Source organism: Heteronotia binoei, chromosome 3, assembly GCF_032191835.1.
Source record: "Heteronotia binoei isolate CCM8104 ecotype False Entrance Well chromosome 3, APGP_CSIRO_Hbin_v1, whole genome shotgun sequence".
NCBI lineage: Eukaryota > Metazoa > Chordata > Lepidosauria > Squamata > Gekkonidae > Heteronotia > Heteronotia binoei.
In genome coordinates this window covers 79,096,875-79,116,758 of record NC_083225.1, presented here as the reverse complement: position 1 = coordinate 79,116,758, position 19,884 = coordinate 79,096,875, and the positions used below count along the sequence as shown (strand labels likewise).

General features: G+C 47.9%; 2 protein-coding genes across 2 annotated transcripts in view; one reads left to right on the top strand and one right to left on the bottom strand.

Annotated features, from left to right (window-relative positions):
- IL1RAPL1 (interleukin 1 receptor accessory protein like 1) overlaps nt 1-19,884 on the bottom strand; it is a 1,501,437-nt gene that overhangs the window by 1,357,833 nt on the left and 123,720 nt on the right. The gene's annotated exons all lie outside the window — the stretch shown is intronic.
- Nucleotides 3,399-11,377, top strand: LOC132569068 (uncharacterized protein K02A2.6-like; the record flags this gene model as incomplete). The annotated part of the gene is given in 3 exon segments (XM_060235252.1): nt 3,399-3,866; nt 10,801-10,845; nt 10,847-11,377. Coding segments are annotated over 3 exon segments (1,044 nt in total), but the record flags the coding sequence as incomplete, so codon positions are not given.

Sequence of the window (19,884 nt, the reverse complement as noted above, 5' to 3'; positions counted from 1 at the left end):
TTCGATCCTTAGGAAAGTAGACAGCTGGGTGGCAAAACCGCGTACTGACCGTATGGTGACTTGCCTGCCTGGTGCGAAGGTAGTGGACATTATGTGTGTTGTAGATAGGCTGATAGAAAGTGCTAGGGGGGAGCCAGTAGTTGTGGTGCATGTTGGCACCAACGATGTGGGGAAATGCAGTCGTGAGGTCCTGGAGGAAAAATTTAGGCTGCTAGGCAGGAGACTTAAGGCCAGGACCTCCAAGGTAGCCTTCTCAGAAGTGCTACCTGTTCCACAAGCAGGGCTGAAGAGACAGGCACAAATTAGAAGTCCCAATGTGTGGCTGAGACGATGGTGTAGGGAGGAAGGGTTTCAGTTTGTTAGACACTGAGATGCTTTCTGGAACAAGTGGGAGCTGTACAAAAGAGACGGTCTCCACTTGTCCCCTGATGGAACCAGGCTGTTGGCGCTTAAAATCAAAAAGGTGGCAGAGCAGTTTTTAAAATAAATCTTGGAGGAAAGCCGACAGGAGATGGAATGTCTCTGGTTCGGGAAGACTCATCTCAAAGAGATGAAGGGTTAGCTGTTACTTTTCTACTGGGTAATGGGTCAGAGTTGTCCACTGAGATGGTGACAAACAGTATGGAATGTCTGCCAAAGTCTTGAGGTGGCAGGAGGAAGGTTGCAGGCCTAACTTGCCTGGGAAATTATAGATGTTTGTATACAAATGCTAGAAGTGTTTGAAGTAAAATTGGTGAGTTGGAATGTTTTGTGTTGGGGGAAAACATAGACATTGTGGGAATTTCAGAAACTTGGTGGAATGAGGAGAATCAGTGGGACACGGTGATTCCTGGATATAAGTTATATCGGAAGGATAGGGAGGGAAGGGTTGGAGGTGGGGAGGCTCTGTATGTCAGAGAGGGCATACAGTCCAGTAAGACTGAGGTCAAATAATTAGATTCCCTTCTAGAAATGCTTTAGGTCGAAATAGAGGGCCCAAAAGGAAAATTAACTATGGGAGTTTGTTATCGCCCACCAAATCAAAAGATGGCGGATGATTATAATATTATGGAAGTATTAAAGATAGCGGCTAAACGTAAAAACTGTGTCATAATAGGTGATTTTAACTACCTGCAGATTGATTGGGTCAATATGTGTTCAGGTCGAGAGAAAGAGATTGAGTTTCTAGATGCTCTCAATGACTGTGCTATGGAGCAGATGGTAACAGAACCTACCAGGGGTGGGGTGGTCCTCGATTTGGTCCTAATTTGGTGAGAGATGTAAAAGTGATCACACGGCTTGGGAGCAGTGACCATAACATTATTGATTTCACCATTTGTATAAATAGAGAGTTGTTCCAAAAGACCAGCACAACCATGTTTAACTTTAAAAGGGGTAAAGTCTCTGAGATGAGGAGGCATGTGAAGAGGAAACTGAAAGGAAAGGTAAATACAATCCAAATCCTTGGGAAAGCTTGGAGGCTATTTGAAACTACAATCCTAGAAGCTCAGATAAAATATATACCACAAGTTAGGAAAGGCACAAACAGGTATAAGAAATGGCTTGCATGGATAACAAACAAAGTAATGTAAGCTGTAAAAGGTAAGAAGGACTCCTTTAAGCGGTGGAAAGCTAGTCCAAGTGAGATTAATAAAAGAGAACACAGGCAATGGCAAATCAAATGCAAGATTGTGATCAGGCAGGCAAAAAGGGACTATGAGAGCATATTGCAAAAAACATAAAGACCAACAATAAAACTTTCTGAGAAGCTGAATGCATTTTTGCCTCCGTCTTCACTGTGGAAGATGAGAAGTGTTTGCCTGCTCCAGAACCACTTATTTTGGAAGGGGTATTGAAAGACCTGAGTCAAATTGAGGTGACAAGAGAGGAGGTCCTACAACTGATAGATGAATTAAAAACTAATAAGTCACCAGGTCCGGATGGCATACATCCAAGAGTTCTGAAAGAACTCAAAGTTGAAGTTGTGGATCTTCTGACAAAAATGTGTAATCTTTCATTGAAATCTGCCTCCGTTCCTGAGGACTGGAAGGTAGCAAATGTCACCCCATCTTTAGAAAGGGTTCCAGAGGAGATTCAGGAAATTACAGGCCAGTCAGTCTGACTTCAATGCCAGGAAAGTTGGTAGAAACCATTATTAAGGACAGAATTCAGCCCATCTACGGCCGTGCCGCAACAGCAACCATAGGCCCGGGGGGGCACTTTTGCCTCTTTGGAGGAGGCGGAGACTGAGAGGCTTCTCGGGCATCCGGGAAATCTGTCGGGGCAGTGTCAGACAGTGGAACTTCAAAGTAAACAGGCTTCCATTGGTTACAATGTTAAGACTTTATTTGATAATCCAAAGGTTCTGAGCATGGATACATTGGAACTGATGCCCTTCCCTCGGAGCATAGATATTTTAACTAGGAGTACATCAAAGGCTTTTCTAAACAAGACTACATTCCCACAGTATGGTGATACATTTCACACGTTAGTTCTCCCTTATCTTATTGTGGTTCCCTTTCTCACAGGAACAGCTCCTAGCTGCCTCTGAGGCATTTTATCTTCAAAGGATTGTTGCCTTTGTTAGTACCAAGGACAGGAACTCACAACGGGGTTAGTAACAGCTTCATTTCTACTTTGATATGCAAGGTTTCTATTTGAGGTTAGTAGCAAATGTTAGAAAATGGAGTCACTTAGGTCAAGCAGCTCACAGCAGTTTGAGCACAGCATCATATCATAACAGTAAAGCTTTCCAGTGTCTGACAGGCGGTGCATCGGGACTATAAGAGTCCTGACCCCGCCCCGAGTGGTGCAGTTCTTTCTCGGCTCTTGGTCGGCAGCAGCAAGTGTGCCTGGCTGGAGTCGAATAGCTGGGAGGGCGGCGAGAAGTGGCAGCAGCGAGAAGTGGCAGCGGCTAGAAGTGGTGGCGGGGGACTGTTGGAGCGTCGGGCGTCTGGTGGCTGGCTTGTTTGTGGGGAAGAGCCTGTGTGGGGGTGGGTCGCTCTGGGGAGGAGGCTCCTTTGCAATGGGCCCTAGGCGGGCATTATTCCAGGCATGGGAGAATCGGGGGTTTTGAATAAGGGGGTTCATCAGCTGTGGGTGTCTGCTCCGCTTACTACCCCCCCCCCCAGCCAGTTCATTCCAACCCCCCCCCCTCCCCTTCAGAACATGGTTCAGGAGTAGTATTTTGTGAGGAAGGGAGGGTGATAGATCTGCAAAGGGGTATTTGGAGGAAGAGTATTGGAGTCACCCTCCTCCCCCCTCCTTTTATTTTCGTTACTGAGAAGGGGCTTGGTGGCTCAGAGGCACAGTGTTGGCTGGGCAGTCCCTGTGGCGCCGGAAGGTCTCCAGTCTGATTGCTGGGTAGCCCCACTTAGAAGGTGCCAGAAGGAGGTCAGTATGCATTTTTAGTTTGGGAGATGGGGCCTAAGAAAGGACAGGAAGCGCATAAGGGCAAGCAACCTACTAGGCCTCAGAGGAAGAGGGTGCGTATAGACAAGGACGTTCATAGTGCGGAGGTCTCTGCTCGGATGCAGCGTGCAATTATGGATCAACTGGGGGCCTTGAATGTGACAGTGGGGTCCAGGTGTTCCAGGGTCATGGGGCGGTCAGGTATGCTGTTCTTTGAGCAAGAGGTACTCGCACAACTTTCTGCATTACAGAAAGGCAGCAGTGGCATGGAGCAGCTGGCAGAACTAACGCGGGGAGTGGAGCCGGATACGGATGTGGAGTCTGATGGAGGGGTGGCGGTCCCGGAGTTGATTGGTGAGCTGGAGTGGCCTGCACAGTCAGCACCAGTGGCTGTGGTGGTTGCACCACCACCTGGTGGGGATAAGTATTTGCAGCCTCAACAACTCCAGGGGGAGGTGCTGATTACTCTTTCTCAAGTTAGTTTAGTTTCTCTCTATTCAACTTTGCAAGCAATAAAGCAAGAAGGGGGAAGGGGAAAGAATAACAGAGTTAATAGGCTTTGGTCCTCCATTATATCTCACAGGCCAGCTTTATGGAGGACCCTAAAACAATCATTTCCAGTAAAATTCTACCATGCTTGACACCTGGAGCTGGCCAGTCAAGCTGCTATGGATGTTTCTAGGGCTCCCAGAAATCCATCTCCAGTGTTGCTTGGAATTGATTGACTCAGTACTATGCTATCTGGGAAAATGAACTGCAAAAACGAACCAAATGAAGCACCCAGTTCTGGAACAGTTTGGAATGAACAACAAATCCATCCGATTCATGCACAAATTGTAATTTGTGGTTTGGTTCATGCCCATGTCTAATCACAACCTCTCAGTGGCCAGCCCTAATCCATGTCTTGTAGAAAAGTAACAGTTACTCTTTCATCTCTTTGAGATTAGTCATCCCAAACCAGAGATATTTCATCTCCTGTTAGCTTTCTCCCAAGATTTAGTTTAAAAACTAGCTGGCCCTGCATGTGGAACAGGCAGCACTTCTGAGGCTACCTGGGGAGGTCCTGGTCTTGAGTGCCCTGCCTAGCAGTCTAAATTTTTCCTCCAGGACCACACAACTACATTTCACCACACAGTTGGTGCTAACATGTACCACAACCATGTTCTCCTCCCCAGCACTATCTAGCTGTCTATGTAGACTATGTGTAATGCCCACTACCTTTGTACCAGGCAGGCAAATCACCATGTGGTCAGTACATGAATTTGCCATCCATCTATCTACATGCCTAAGGATTGAATTGGCAACTACCAAGAGCCTTCCTCCCTTTCTGCCCAGCAATGGTTCCTTAGTGTGAAAAGATACCTGCTCACCAACAGTAGATCATTTGGCAAGAAGTAGTGTGTGTGTGTGTGTGTGTGTGTGTGTGGAACACTTGAACTCCAAGCAATGAATTCACCACTTGGAGTTCAGGTATGCAGTCAGTGTCCACCCCTCTCCCTCCCCTCCTGCAAGATTTAAAGGGCCCACCAGCTGATTGGCAGGCCTCATGTTCCCACTGATCAGCTTGAGGACTCTTTAAATTTTGCAGAAGGGAAGGAGGGGGTGGTCACTGGTGGGGTGGGGCTTCCCCCACTGGCCAGCTGGCCTGCAGCAGGCAGAAGTCCACAAAATTGGGAGATTCCCTGCCCATACCTGGGGACTGGCATCCCTAAATCCCGTCACTTTCTCTCAAACTAACCTATCACTTGGGGTTCTTTCAGGGCAAAACAACTGAAGGAAAACCATGTATACCAAACACCCTGGGTTCCTAGAAGTGTGGGATAAAAAAAACCCTTCTTTCTAGGAATAAACATCTTAAATTAAAACAGCAGTTTATCCCTTGCTGGCTGGGGAATTACTAAATTATATTCTTGCTATTGCCTATTTAATGTGAGAGTTCATAGTCCATCTTCCAAATTTCATCCAAGTAATAGGGAGCACAGAGAGCAAAAGAAGTGAAAGAAGAAGGAAGCAGAAATTGAGTTATGTGTCAACTAAGCAAATGATGAGATGACACCACAATGAGTGTTGCTATCATAAAAACAGAGGGCATGGGGATACCATTTCTGGGGTTTGGTTGCCCAGTCATTTGAATCAGGATGAAGGATCACATCTGAGGGCCATCTGATCATTGTGAAATTCACTGAGCACAAACTGGGAAAATGGAACTACCTTCAGTTTGCTTCAATGAGGACTACTCCGATTGAGACAGTGAAATTACTACAGGAAATCTAGCTATCTGGCACTGTCATAAAACAAGTGAGCACAGTAAATCTATATAGAAAAACCTATCTCAATGGTAGCTACAGGCTGATTTCACAAACACCATATTTACTTTCAGAGACTGGTATTTATACACACATGCAAAATGGCTCCAACTAGAGACTGAAAAGTGACCTGATAACACTCCTGGCTTCACCTGGTGGCTAAGAGGTTGACTCTGCAATCCTATGCAGAGTTAGTGCAAATCTTTTGAAATCAATGGGCTTAGATTAGGGAAACTCTGTATAGGATTGTCCTGTAAATATAGTAATCCCAGTTTCAAATATTTCCTCATCTATACATCTATCCAGGATAATGGCCTCGATCCTACCACTCTGGACAGCAAAGTCTGAAGCCTTTCTCCAGTATAAGGAGCCTTCCTTTAACTTAAGTGGTTCTTCCTTTTATGGAAAACACAACACATATGATGGAGGAATACTTCAAACTTTGCTAAATAGAGAAATATAATGCAGGCTCAAACCTCTCTCTACTTCATCTCCAGTAGAGCACAATAATACTTACCTACATCCTAAAGTTGTTATAATGACTAAAAATATGCACATGAAGTATTTTGAGCACTCAGGAACCACTACATAAATGTTAAGAATTATTATTATTGTTATTGTTATTATTGAATGGACAACTTTTACACAGTACTCTTTTGTAGTATGCCAACTGTAAATGTTATTGCTGTGCTGAAATGCCTTATATCCCAGGATTAGTGCCAGAGTTCACAATCCAAAAGTGCAGTAACTGGGTCCATACTATGTACAGGCTCAATTTATATAATTTTTTCAAGCTAGTGGGGGGGGGGAGGGAAGGAGGAATGATGAGGACTCCCCTCCCAAGCACAGATCCATTTGGTGCTACATAAATGTGAATAACTCCAATGAAGAAGACTGCAGATTTATACCCTGCCCTTCTCTCTGAAACAGAGACTCAGCAACTTACAATCCTTTATCTCCCCCCCCCCTTTATGTACTCCCCCCACAACAGACACCCTGTGAGATGGGTGGGGCTAAGAGAACTCTAACAGCAGCTGCCCTTTCAAAGATAACTCTGTGATAGCTATGGCTGACCGAAGGCCATTCCAGCAGCTGCAAGTGGAGGAGTGGGGAATCAAACCCAGTTCTCCCAGATAAGAGTCCGAACACTTAACTACTACACCAAACTGGCTCTCTAATGAGGAGAAGGACAATAGCAGCAAATGTGCCACCTAAAGTCATGGCCACACCTAAGGGATAGAGATTCAGAGAACAAGGGGCAGAGTGATACAAAAGCAAAGAGAAAAAGATAGTATGTCAGGATGGGGGAAATGATAAAACCAAGCTCTCTTAGTTTCTCTGAGTCTTAGCCATTCTTACACCCGGACTCACAACTTACCTCCAAGAAGTAACCATGAGTACATGGCATTCAACTAGGGTTGCCAAGTCCAATTAAAGAAATATCTGGGGACTTTGGGGGTGGAGCCAGGAGACTTTGGGGTGGAGCCAGGAGATATTGGGGGAGGAGCCAGGAGCAAGGATGTGACAAGCATAATTGAACTCCAAGGGAGTTCTGGCCATCACATTTAAAGGGACAGCACACCTTCTAGAATGCCTTCCTTCCATAGAAAATAATGAAGGATAGGGGCACCTTCTTTGGGGGCTCATAGAATTGGACCCCCTGGTCCAACCTTTTGAAACTTGGGAGGTATCTTGGGGAGAGGCACTAGATGCTATATGGAATTTGGCACCTCTACCTCAAAAAACAGCCTTCCCAGAGCCCCTGACACCCGCGGATCAATTTCCCATCATTCCCTATGGGAATCGTTCCTGGAGGTGCATAATGGCTGTGGGGGTGGAGTTTCCCCCGCCGGCCAGCTGGCTGGGGGAGGGGGGAAGCCTGTAAAACCAGGGGATCTCCCGCTGGGACCTGGGGATTGGGAAGCCTGTAGTGTATCCAGATAACGATGACGCAATAGCAGCGTCACCCTGCGCGGAGCGACCGGGTGTCCCCGGGCTGCTCAGCGCAGGGCGCGAACTCCCAGCCAATCACCAGCTGTGGCGGGAAGTTCAACAGGCCAGGATTGGATTGGCCTGTCTGGAGGGAGGTTCCCGGAGTTGTACATAAGCGGGACCCGGCCCGCGTGTTCCCTCTCTTGTAACGTGCCACCATTAAAGCATGTTGCCCTACCAACGTCTCCTGTCTCAGTACGTTACAGTGGTGACGAGGATGGGATTCTAGCCACGTCGGCTACATCGGAGACCGGGCAACCCACAGGCCATGACCGCCGCCGCCATCAGCATGGCTCAAGAGAGCGGAACCACCGGTCACATTGAGCCATTCAACCCCACGAATCCCGAGGCCTGGGAGTCCTACGCGGAGCGGGTAGAATGCTACCTGAGGGCCAACAGGTTCACCAAGGACAGCATGAAAAGGGACGTTCTCCTGAGCGTCTGCGGGGCGGCCACATTCGAGATCGCCAAGGGTCTCTCAGCCCCCGCCAAACTCACCGAGAAGTCCTTCGCGGAGATCATCAGGCTCCTCACTGGCCATTTCCTGCCCCAACCATCTCGGGTGGCCCGCCGGTTCCTTTTCCACCGGCGAGACCAAGCGGCAGGAGAATCGGCCGCCAACTATCTGGCGGCCCTACGCCAGATCGCGGGAAGCTGCGACTTTCCTCGGCTGGAAGAGACCCTGGCCGATCGGTTCACGTGGGGCCTCCGCGACGAGAGGCTCCAACAGAGGCTCTTCGCGAAGGAGGACCTCACACTGCAGAGCGCCTTCAGCGAAGCCGTGGCATTCGAGAGAACCGCGAGGACCTTCCCCAAGGCGAGGGCCGACGCGGTCCACCACGAGGAGCTGGACCCCGACCGCCCGGACGAGGGAGAAGCGTTCCAGCTGTGCCGCCCAGCAGGGGCAACCAACCGCGCGCCACAACGACCCCGAGCAGTCGAACGGTCCCCAGCGGCAGAGAGACCGCCGGCCCCCAAGTGTGCCAGCTGCGGCGACCCCCACGACAGAAGGGACTGCCAGTACCGGACCTGGGACTGCCGGAGCTGCGGAAAGACCGGCCACATTGCAAGGGCTTGCCGAGCCAAGCCCAACCGCCGGAGGCCGACCACGCACGAGTCGGCGGAGTTCCACTCCACAGCCTCCACAACCCTACAGGTACTGAACTTGCCCCTCGCCACCCCCGACAAGATCAAAATGGCGGTCCTCATCGAAGGGAACCCCTGCCAAATGGAGGTGGACTCAGGTTCCTCCATTTCCATTATAGCAGAGGAGACCCTGAGAAAACTGTGCCCCCGCCAGCGGCTTCAACTAAGGCCAGCGGACTTCATACTCTGGGACTTTCAGAAGAACCCGGTGCAAATCATGGGGTGGGCCCAGGTGCAAGTCGAGCAGGGGTCCTTCTACGGCCCACTGGATATCCTGGTGGTAAAGCGCCAGCTTACCACCCTGCTAGGACTAGCATGGTTCAAACCCTTGGGGATCTGCTTGGAGGGGGTGGGACAAACCCTAACACCCAGGGGGTTCGGGGAAATATGCCAAGAGTTTCCGGGCGTGTTTGACGGCTCCCTGGGGAGCTACAAAGGGCCGGCCATCTCCCTGCCACTGGACCCGACGGTCAGGCCGATCAGGCTAAAGGCGAGGTGGGTCCCGTTCGCCTTGAAACCAAAAATAGAGGCCGAACTAGACCGCCTCACCGCCCAAGGGGTCCTGGAACCGGTAGACTATGCCCCCTGGGAGACTCCCATCGTAACCCCGATCAAGCCAAACGGGGAGGTGCGGATCTGTGCCGACTATAAGTGCAAAATAAATAAGGCACTGCAGGATAACCCCTACCCAGTGCCGGTGGTGAGCCACGTCCTGGCTGCCCTAGCGGGGTCTAAGATCTTCGGGAAGCTGGATCTGGCACAGGCCTACCAACAGCTCCCGGTAGATACGAAAACGGCGGAGGCCCAAACTATTGTGACACACAGGGGGGCCTTCAGGGTGCAGAGGCTACAGTTCGGGGTTAGCGTTGCTCCAGGGATTTTCCAAAGTATAATGGACGCTCTCCTTAAAGGGATCCCCGAAATCCAACCGTTCTTTGATGACGTTTTAATCGCCGCCCCGGACTCTAAAGAATTCGCCAACCGCCTGAGAGAGGTGCTCCGCCGGTTCCAGACAGCGGGGTTCAAGGTCAAGAGGGAGAAATGCATGCTGGGGGTTCCACGGGTGGAGTTCCTGGGTTTCACTGTAGACGCAGCAGAAATCCACCCGACGGAAGAAAAGACCCGAGCCATCGTGCAAGCCCCGGCCCCCACCTGCAAAGCGGAGCTACAAAGCTTCTTGGGGGTGCTTAATTTTTACCACTCATTCCTCCCCCACAAAGCAGCCCTAGCAGAACCCTTACACCGGCTGCTGGATAAAAAAACCCCTTGGGTTTGGGGCAAACAACAAGCCGCTGCGTTTCAGGTGGTCAAGGACATCCTGGTGTCCAATGCGGTGCTCCACCATTTTGACGAGGGCCTCCCCGTCATACTAGGGTGCGATGCGTCGCCTTATGGGTTGGGAGCAGTCCTGGGGCACCAACTCCCGGACGGGAGGGAGGTACCGGTGGCGTACTACTCCCGTACACTCACACCGGCTGAGCGCAATTACGCACAGATAGACAAGGAGGCTCTGGCAATCGTGGCGGGGGTCCGCAAGTTCTATGATTATCTGTATGGGCGGAGGTTCACAATAGCCACGGACCACAAGCCGCTCTTAGGTCTGTTGGCCCAAGACCGCCAAACCCCCCAAATACTTTCACAGCGCGTGTTGAGGTGGAACCAATTCCTCAACTCATACACATACACACTGGTCCACCGGGCCGGCAAGGCTATGGGCCATGCGGACGCGCTCAGCCGTTTGCCCCTACCCGTCACAGAACCTGACCCAGCCCCCGCACACCTGGTCATGTTGGTTGAATCCCTCCCGGAGCAGCCTCTCCACGCCGCGGAGGTCGCAAAGGCTACAGGGAGGAACAAAACACTGGCAAGGGTTCTCGAATGGGTGGTGAGGGGGTGGCCAGAAGGGAACATGGGGGAAGAGTTCAAACCCTACAAAATGAGGAGAGAGGAGCTAGCAGCCCACAAAGGGTGCATCTTATGGGGAAGCAGGGTGGTGGTCCCCCCCCCCCCCCCCGCTGCAGAAGCGAGTTTTGGAGTCACTCCATGAGACACACCCGGGCATAGTCAGGATGAAGGCCCTAGCCAGGAGCTACGTCTGGTGGCCGAGGATGGACAAGGAGATCGAGAATGGGGTGCGGAGGTGCAGCGCATGTCAGGAGTCACGCCCCGAGCCACCAAGCGCCCCGGTCACATGTTGGGAAACCACTAGGAAACCCTGGTCCCGGCTCCACTTAGACTTTGCGGGGCCCTTCCAGGGACAGATCTTTCTGATCATGGTGGACGCCTACACCAAATGGCTAGAGGTCATTCCAGTAGCGTCCACGTCATCAGCAGCCGCCATACGGGCACTGCACCGGGCCCTCAGCACCCATGGTATTCCGGACACTATAGTCACAGACAACGGGGCGGCTTTCACCTCTGGGGACTTTCAGGCATTCCTGCAGAGGTACCTGATTAGACACATAAGATCTGCCCCGTTCCACCCGGCCACCAACGGACAGGCGGAGCGAATGGTCCAAACGACCAAGGAAGCCCTGGGCCGGATAGTGCAGGGTGACTGGGACCACAGACTAGCCGCCTTCCTGTTCGACAACCGGGTAACCCCCAACCCGGTCACGGGGGTGAGCCCGGCCGAACTTCTCATGGGGCGCAAACTCATCACGAGGCTCGACAGGCTACACCCCGACCGAGCCTCGGACATCCGAGTGTCCCCGGAGGTCTGGGAGGCAGCCCGAGGGTTCTTCGCGGGGGACCCCGTGTTCAAACGAAACTACGCCCAGGGACCCATGTGGGTGGCGGGTCAGGTGAGGCAGGTAATTGGGACTCGTCATTATGAGGTATCCACAGAGGGGGGCCAGACGCTTCGGTGGCACATCGACCAGCTGCGCCACCGCACACTACCGGAAGGGCCAATCGATGTGGAGGAGGAAGTACCCGAGGGAGAGCCGGCTAGGGGCCTGCCAGAGGCCACAGCTCCAGCACCGGCCCTGCCCGCCAGCGAACTCCCCGGACCAGCAGAGGCTGAGCGACCCACAGAGATCGACCAGCAACCCACAGCAGCCTCGGCCCCCGGAGAAACCCCCACGGCCAAAGCAGCGCCGACACCACAGGCAGCTCCTAGACGATCCACCCGGGAGCGCCGACCTCCCGCCTACCTGAGAGACTATGTACAGCAACTAGGGGGGGAGGGGTGTAGTGTATCCAGATAACGATGACGCAATAGCAGCGCGACCCTGCGCGGAGTGACCGGGCGTCCCCGGGCTGCTCAGCGCAGGGCGCGAACTCCCAGCCAATCACCAGCTGTGGCGGGAAGTTCAACAGGCCAGCATTGGACTGGCCTGTCTGGAGGGAGGTTCCCGGAGTTGTACATAAGCGGGACCCGGCCCGCGTGTTCCCTCTCTTGTAACGTGCCACCATTAAAGCATGTTGCCCTACCAACGTCTCCTGTCTCAGTACATTACAAAGCCTACACTCAACTCACCAGGAAATGGCTCCTGAATACTGAAACCAAGGTAATGGATGATTTCTAATAGTTTGCAACTTCAAGTATTATATCTCCTACCTCTAAGTACTCTCTGTAGAGATAAGTTTAGTGTTGTCATAGCAAGGGGTATTTCTTTGTTTAAAATTCACTTTTTTAGATACAGCCATTTATTTCTTTTATTCTCTTTTTAAAAGGGTTTTTTAATTTATTTATCTTCTGAGAGACATTTATACCCCCTTTGTAATTTTAGCCCTTGCAATGTACAGTACATACCCCAAGGTGGTGCTTTAACAGGAAGACAGGAGTTTTGGGAAGACATTGCCTGCCTCTGAGCATTTCCAGCGTGATGTTCTGAAATTTTGCAGAATCTCACTTCCTGTCCCTCATCTCTTTGAATTTCTCTTCAATCAAATCATAATTGGTTAAAATCTAGCTCCAAATTCCTGAAAAACAAATGTGTTTCAGGGAGAAATTGGATAAAAGAAGACATTTATTAAAAAACATTTATCTGCAGATCTCTAATGTATATAGAGTGAGGGTTAGAATACTGTGATTTATTCACATTTCCTTTTGCCATTGCTGAGTCAGTTATGGTTACATATGCTGTGTGGACTTTCTATTTTCTGTTTGAAATTCTTTAGATTGTCAGTATGGCTTGTCTCTGCAACCAAATTTTCTGTTCAGTCCATGTGTAGCAAGAGTAGAAGAGGAGGGGCAGTGGTTAATACCAGGGCTTTTTTTGTAGAAAAAGCCCAGCAGGAACGTATTTACATATTAGGCCACACCCCTGATACCAAGTCAGCTGGAACTGTGTTCCTGCTCAAAAAAACCCTTAGTTAGTAATACTCCTTTTGAGTGTTCTGCTAAGTCTGTCCCCTTGAATAGGTAGTGAAGGGTGATACGGACAAAACAGGGAGTGGATGCTTGAGTGCAAACCCTCAGATGGAACATGGCCTATTTGGAGAAAGAGAAGGGATAGCCTCCACACATGGGCAGAAATTCATACTTGCAATATTTAACAAAAGATCTGTGATATTTAAAAAGCCATTGTAACAATGCCACAGTCTTCAAAGGGTTACTAAAAAAATCAACATTAACACATCATAGGCTTTTATAACTGAGAACAGATTAAATTTGTTCAGTTTACTACATATTTGAATAAGAAAATCTTCTTTCCTAGTCCTCATTTATTATATCCTCCTGCCCTTTTACTTTGAAAGTGGACTTTCTTTGAAACCATTTTTAATAGACACATAAGAATTGTTTTCTTGTAGTTTGTATGCACTTTTTTCTCTCACTCACAAGCAAATTAGAGGTCTGAAACCTCTGCATAATAGTACAACACCATTTGTAAGCCTGGGAAAGTAGACTTAAACAATGCAAACTCCCCAATGAGCATACAGGATGAAAAACTGTTACAGTAATAGAAAGATTCAGCTTGATTATGACACATTAGGGGGTGATGTGCTAGATATCACTTCAAGACCCTTTTCATTCATCACTCAGAAAATGCCTCCATCACTTATAAAACATAACAAAAATGTTTCAAAGTGTTAGTGGAATAAGATACATTTCTTTTCATATAGGTTTTTAAAATATCTTCGTTCATTTTTGTTCTTTTAGACAGGTTTGACTGTAACAACAATGAATGTTCCCACCCAAAACTGATTTATTTGTCCTTATCTGACACTATGCCTACATTGTGGTGAACACAGAAAGGCTGAGAAAGGGCAGGATCATTCTAACTTCTCCTCCATTTGTGCTGTTCTATACACAAATATATCATGTGTACAAGACTCTTTTGAGTTACTAGAGTACATGCATACCTTATACGAAGGAAATATCAGATAGTGCCTGGTATCCTGAAGGTGTCTCTTGGGCTAGACTCGGATGTAAGACCAGATTCCTCAGAGAAGAAACAGGAGTGGGAGATAACCTGGCAGGAATCAGAGGCTCAGGAGACACCACTAGAGACACACTTAGGCTTCCCAAACCTCCCGCTCTGGCGGGAGACTTCTGGTTTCGCAGCCTCATCTCCCGCTCTTCAAAACTCTGGAAGCGGGGGTGGGGGGTGGAGGGGGGGGAGAACATACGTTTAGGCTTCATGTTATAGAGCTCCTGAGCCGTTTGCAAAATGTCTGCCCCTTTAAGGCTGGGCAGGAAGCAGGAAGAAGAAAGGGCTTCTGAGAAGGGCCCCTCCCTTTCTTTTGCTTTTGTTTTCACAGGAAGTAGAGATGTCCTGAGGAAGATCTGGTAAGTGTGTGTGTGTGAGAGGGAGGGGGCAGGGGATTCCCTAGTTTGGAGGCCCTCCCCCCCTTTAGAAAGCGTCCCCCCTTTAGAAAGCGTGGGGGGGAGGGAAATGTCTACTAGGCACTCTATTATTCCCTATGGAGAACGATCCCCATAGGGAATAATAGGAAATTGATCCATGGGTATTGGGGGCTCTGGGGGGCTATTTTTTGAGGTAGAGGCACCAAAGTTTTAGTATAGCATCTAGTGCCTCTCTCCAAAATACCCCCCAAGTTTCAAAACGATTGAACCAGAGGGTCCAATTCTATGAGCCCCAAAATATGGTGCCCCTATCCTTAATTATTTCCTATGGAAGAAAGGCATTTTAAAAGGTGTGCTGTCTCTTTAAATGTGATGGCAAGAACTCCCTTGGAGTTCAATTATGCTTGTCACATCCTTGTTCTTGGCTCCACCCCCAATGTCTCCTGGCTCCACCCCCAAAGTCCCTAGATTTTTCTTTAATTGGACTTGGTAACCCTAGACACACTCCAGGCCTAGAGTTCCTGGATCCTGACTCTGAAGCCTCAGGCAAAGGACCTACTCCTGAAGACTCAACTTTGGGTGATGCTGTCAATGTGCCAAACCTTCAGGGTAGTCAGCCCCCTGTCTTATAGGGCCAGATCTGAGACCACCAGCATAGCTTATAAAGTCTTAAGCTTTATTTTCAAACACACACACACATTGTTTTAGGTAATTAAAATATTTTCATTTTGATATTTAAAAGTTAAAGCAAAAATCTTTAAATGATATGATAACCTCAGTTTTTTATGGTTACAGGCAAACTTGAATTTTAGCTGAGCTGTGATTGCAAACATGGTGAAACACTGAGGAAAATACTACTTGTACTGAGAACTCTAGATTGGCTAAGGTAAATCAAGATTCTGTGAATGACTAGAATATTTTTGCTAGCTTAACTCTATTTTTAGCATAGACAACAGTTGTTGAGCTACACAAGTGCCCCTAAATGACAGTTTTTAACACTCCATAGAACTACAGAAGTCTGGAGAAGCTCCACATCCTCAGGTAAGAACTAAGGGTGTGCATTCGGTTTGGCTGAACCACATAGACCACCGAATCACCCCTGATTCGGAAGTATATGGCACCCTATACTTCCGATTCCATTTTCAGGCCATTAAACGGGAGCCATATATGGCCGTATCTTACTTTAGTGAGAGAACTTTTAAAAGTGCAGTGTCCTTTTACTTTTCTTGATTTGGGTGGCTTGGATTTCTTGGGGTTAGAGTGAAGGCTTTGTTTTTTGGGGGGGAGGGGTTGGTAAAGTTCCTGTATTGTTAAAAGTTAAGTTTTTTACTGTTTTAAAGGGATTCTTGTGTTTGATTTGTTGCTGCTGTGTTGTGCTGCTGCTGTTCTTTTTCTCTTCTTGTTCTTGGTGGGGGGGGCACAGTTTGGCCTAATTTTCATTGTTTAAAAGGCCACTTTTCAAACAGTTGAGTTTCTTGGCCTTCTCCTGTTGTCCCTTTTCCTGGTTCTGGTTTTTTTTTTGGGGGGGGGAGCTGGCACCTGGGTGAGAGACCCTAAACCAGCAGGCTTGTTGTGCTTGGCCAGCTCTCTCCGGCTGCAACGCCACTGAGGATGTTCTCTGCAGCTGAGAATGAAACTTCTGGAAGGAAAACTTTCTCCAGTAGAACATGGCACTTGAGCCCGAAAGATTCTCCCGGTGTTGTTTGGGGCAGGGCTGAAGAGCTGGCATCTGGGTTTGCTGCAGCCAGGTCTGCAGAGCAGACTTTGAGCAGATTGTGTTTTGTGTTGCAGTGACGTTGGCAATTGGGTTTATATTGGCCTGCAGGTTTCATAGAGTAGATAGAGGGATGCATTGCATTTGGATCCTATAGAGATTATCTGGTATGAAGTTAGGTTTGGCTTTGGGTGCCCCAGGAATTGGACCCCCTAGTCCAATTTTTTTAGGCTTTGTGGGTTATGTGTGGGACAGTGCCCTGAAGCTGCGCAACCGTTTGGGGGGCTCTCCTCAAAACCCCCTGCTCCCCAGGGCCATTTATCCCACGACAATTACAGTGAAGAAGTGGCTCTAATTGGTTTTTTCTCACCATTGGGAGCAGTGTTCCTCTTGGGGTGCCCACTGATGGGTGCAGTCTTTTTGGGCCAGGGGGGTTTCATGCTAGGGAGTCCCCTGAAGCTACCCTGCAGTTTTGGGGCCTCTCCATCAAACCCCCCTCTGGCCAGAGCCACTTTCTCCACAGCAATTATAGTGGAGGAAGTGGCTAATTGGGCTTTCACCATCATTGGTGGCAATGGGCCTTTTGGGGAGCCCAAAGACAGGGACCCCCTGGCCCAATCTTTTTGGAACTTGGGGGGTTTATAGGGGAGAGTTCCCTGCAGTTTTTGGGGCTCTCCCTCAAACCCCCTGCCCCCCCAGTAGCCTCTAATTATGCCCTACATTGCCATTGATTTCAATGGTCCATAGGGTATAAAGGTGGGATAGGGGCATCCTATCTGGAATGGGAACCCCTGGCCCAATCTTTTTGAGACTTGGACGGTTTGTAGGGGAGAGTCCTTTGAAGGTCCCCTGCAAATTTGGGGGCTCTCCCTCAAACCCCCTCCCCTCCATGTGGCTTCCAATATACCCTATTTTGCCATTGATTTCAATGGCCATAGGGTATAATGGGGCCGTATATTCGGAAATAGCCGCGCATCTACCGTATATGCAGCTATGCTGAGTATGGTAATAGGAAATATACAGTATTCCATATCTTTTTGGCCTTGTGTATTTCCGAATCCGTGTAATTCCGTATTTTTTTTTTTTGCACACCCCTAGTTAAAACAACAAACAAACAAACAAAACCCTGGGGAATCCATGAGCTGGTCTTTTATTTTATTTTATTTTATTTATTTTATTTTATTTATATCTTGCCCTATCCCACCAAAGCGGTCTCAGGGCGGCTCAAACCACATTCTGCAAGTGTATACCTTAAAAACTAGCAGTTCATGCAAAAGCATTTTATGTGCTCCTCGTTAGCTGTTCTACTTTAGCTTGGGGAGGCAAAAGTCATTATCTTGGTTTTCAGTTCAGTTTGAACCATGCTGCTCCACACATATTTTTTTAAGCCATGGAAGCTTAAAAAACCTCCCCTTAGGTTTTTTTAAGCCAACCTGAACCATCAAACAAGATAAGCTTACAAATGAAGTTAGAGAAACTGTTGCCTGTATTTTGTCGTTAAGAACATAAAAAGAGCTCTGCTGGATCAGACGAGTGATCCCTCTAGTCCAGCATCCTGCCTCATGTAGTGGCCAAAAGATGTTTAGAGTATTAGTAAGGGGCCAAAAGTTTAAAACAGCAATAGTTAAAGAAAAGCACATGTGTTTATTACAAAAAGATATTAAAAACTTTGTTGGGGCCCAAATGAAGCCTCGTAAAATCATCGTGACAAATGCACAAAAAGGAAATATATACGACCTGGTGCATTTTGGCCTGCAGAGGCCTTATTCAGAGGTCAAACAGTACAAATTACAACATACAACAAAGTCCCTGTTACGTTCGTAAGATAATAAAGGTCAAGGTAGTCACCTGTGCAAGCACCAGTCGTTTCCGACTCTGGGGTGACGTTGCTTTCGCAACATTTTCACGGCAGAATTTTTTTATGGGGTGGTTTGCCATTGCCTTCCCCAATCATCTAAACTTTCTCCCCAGCAAGCTGGGTACTCATTTTACCAACCTCAGAAGGATGGAAGGCTGAGTCAACCTGGAACCAGCTTCCTCCGGGATCGAACTTAGGTCATGAGCAGGGAGCTCAGACTGCAGTACTGCAGCTTTATCACTCTGCACTACAGGGCTCTTTGTAAGACAATACACACTCAATATAAGACCCAAAATGGAATGCTGCACGAAGAGATTTTATATACAGTATATATATGATATTATCCTATCCAATTTAAAAATCCCATCCAATATTAATGATACATATTTTTGTTGTTCAGTCGCACAGTTGAGCCTGACTCTTTGCGATCCCATGGACACGCCAGACTCTCCTGTCTTCCACCATACTCCAAAGTCCACTTAAATTCATGTTAATTACATCAGTAACACTGTCCAGCCATCTCATCTTTTGCCGTCCCCTTCTTTTGCCTTCTGTCTTTCCCAGCATCAGGATCTTCTCCAGTGAGTGCTCCCTTCTCATTTGGTGGCCAAAGTAGTTGAGCTTCAGCTTCAGCATCTGACCTTCCAGGGAACAGTCAGATGCATATGTTACTGTAGCCTAATTTAATATATTTACTTCCAATCTGGAAATGAATGACCCCAAATAAATTTTTGGGAGGCCGCAAATGCGTCTGATCTTTCCAGTCAAGCATCCTGTTCCTCTGAAGGTCCAACAACAGGACATGCAGGCTGAGACCTGGTTCCTAATCCCTAATATTAACATAGAGTTAATAGAGTTGATGATTTTTTCACCACTCCAGCATGCTGGGTTGACACTTTCATTGAGCTATCCACTATATTCCAAAGATCTTTTCCCCTCTCAGTCTCAGACTCCACTTGAAGTTCAGATTATTATTTTTTTGCCCCAATTTGTCTTTTTGATATCTTAATTGATGTTTTATTCTATTATATGTTTCCTTTCTTTTTGTGTTCTGGGATTTTTTTAGAACAGCATTTCACTGCTTTTGTTCTTTTAATTTGGGTTTTGTATTGTTAATATTGTTCCTTGCTTGGTCACATCAAGTGCCCCATTAGGATCTGTAATACCTACATTAGCTGATCATTCCTTTGTAAAAGTTAGGGTAGGGTTGCTGTGAAGATGTTCAACTATCAAACTTGCCATTTTAAAAGATCTTCTCAAAACTGGGCATGTGTAAAGACACTGCCAATTCAAACTGATCAACAGACATTGGCTCCACTAAAGACTACATAGATGAACATGGAAGAATATGATTTTAATTAACCAAACCCCTAATTAATAACTGATTTATATAATTTATGAAAGATTTAATGAGTTATTTAATATCTATTTAAACAACTGGCTACTCATTAGCGTACTTATGCAGCAATGATTGGGAGAACATACAAGCATAAAAAGCAAATTGTGTAGTACATCGTGGTTAGTATGAAATACAATGAAATTACCTGATGTACGCTGATGAAGAGATTGACAAACTATTGAACTAACTCAAAAAACTGCATCTCTGTTTGCAATTTAGGAACTGTATACATTGGGTGACCATAATGTCTGAAGGCCAGCCAGGGACACCTTGGGGGGGGGTGGAAGGTAGGGGCACGCGCCGCCGGAAACAGGAAGTGATGTC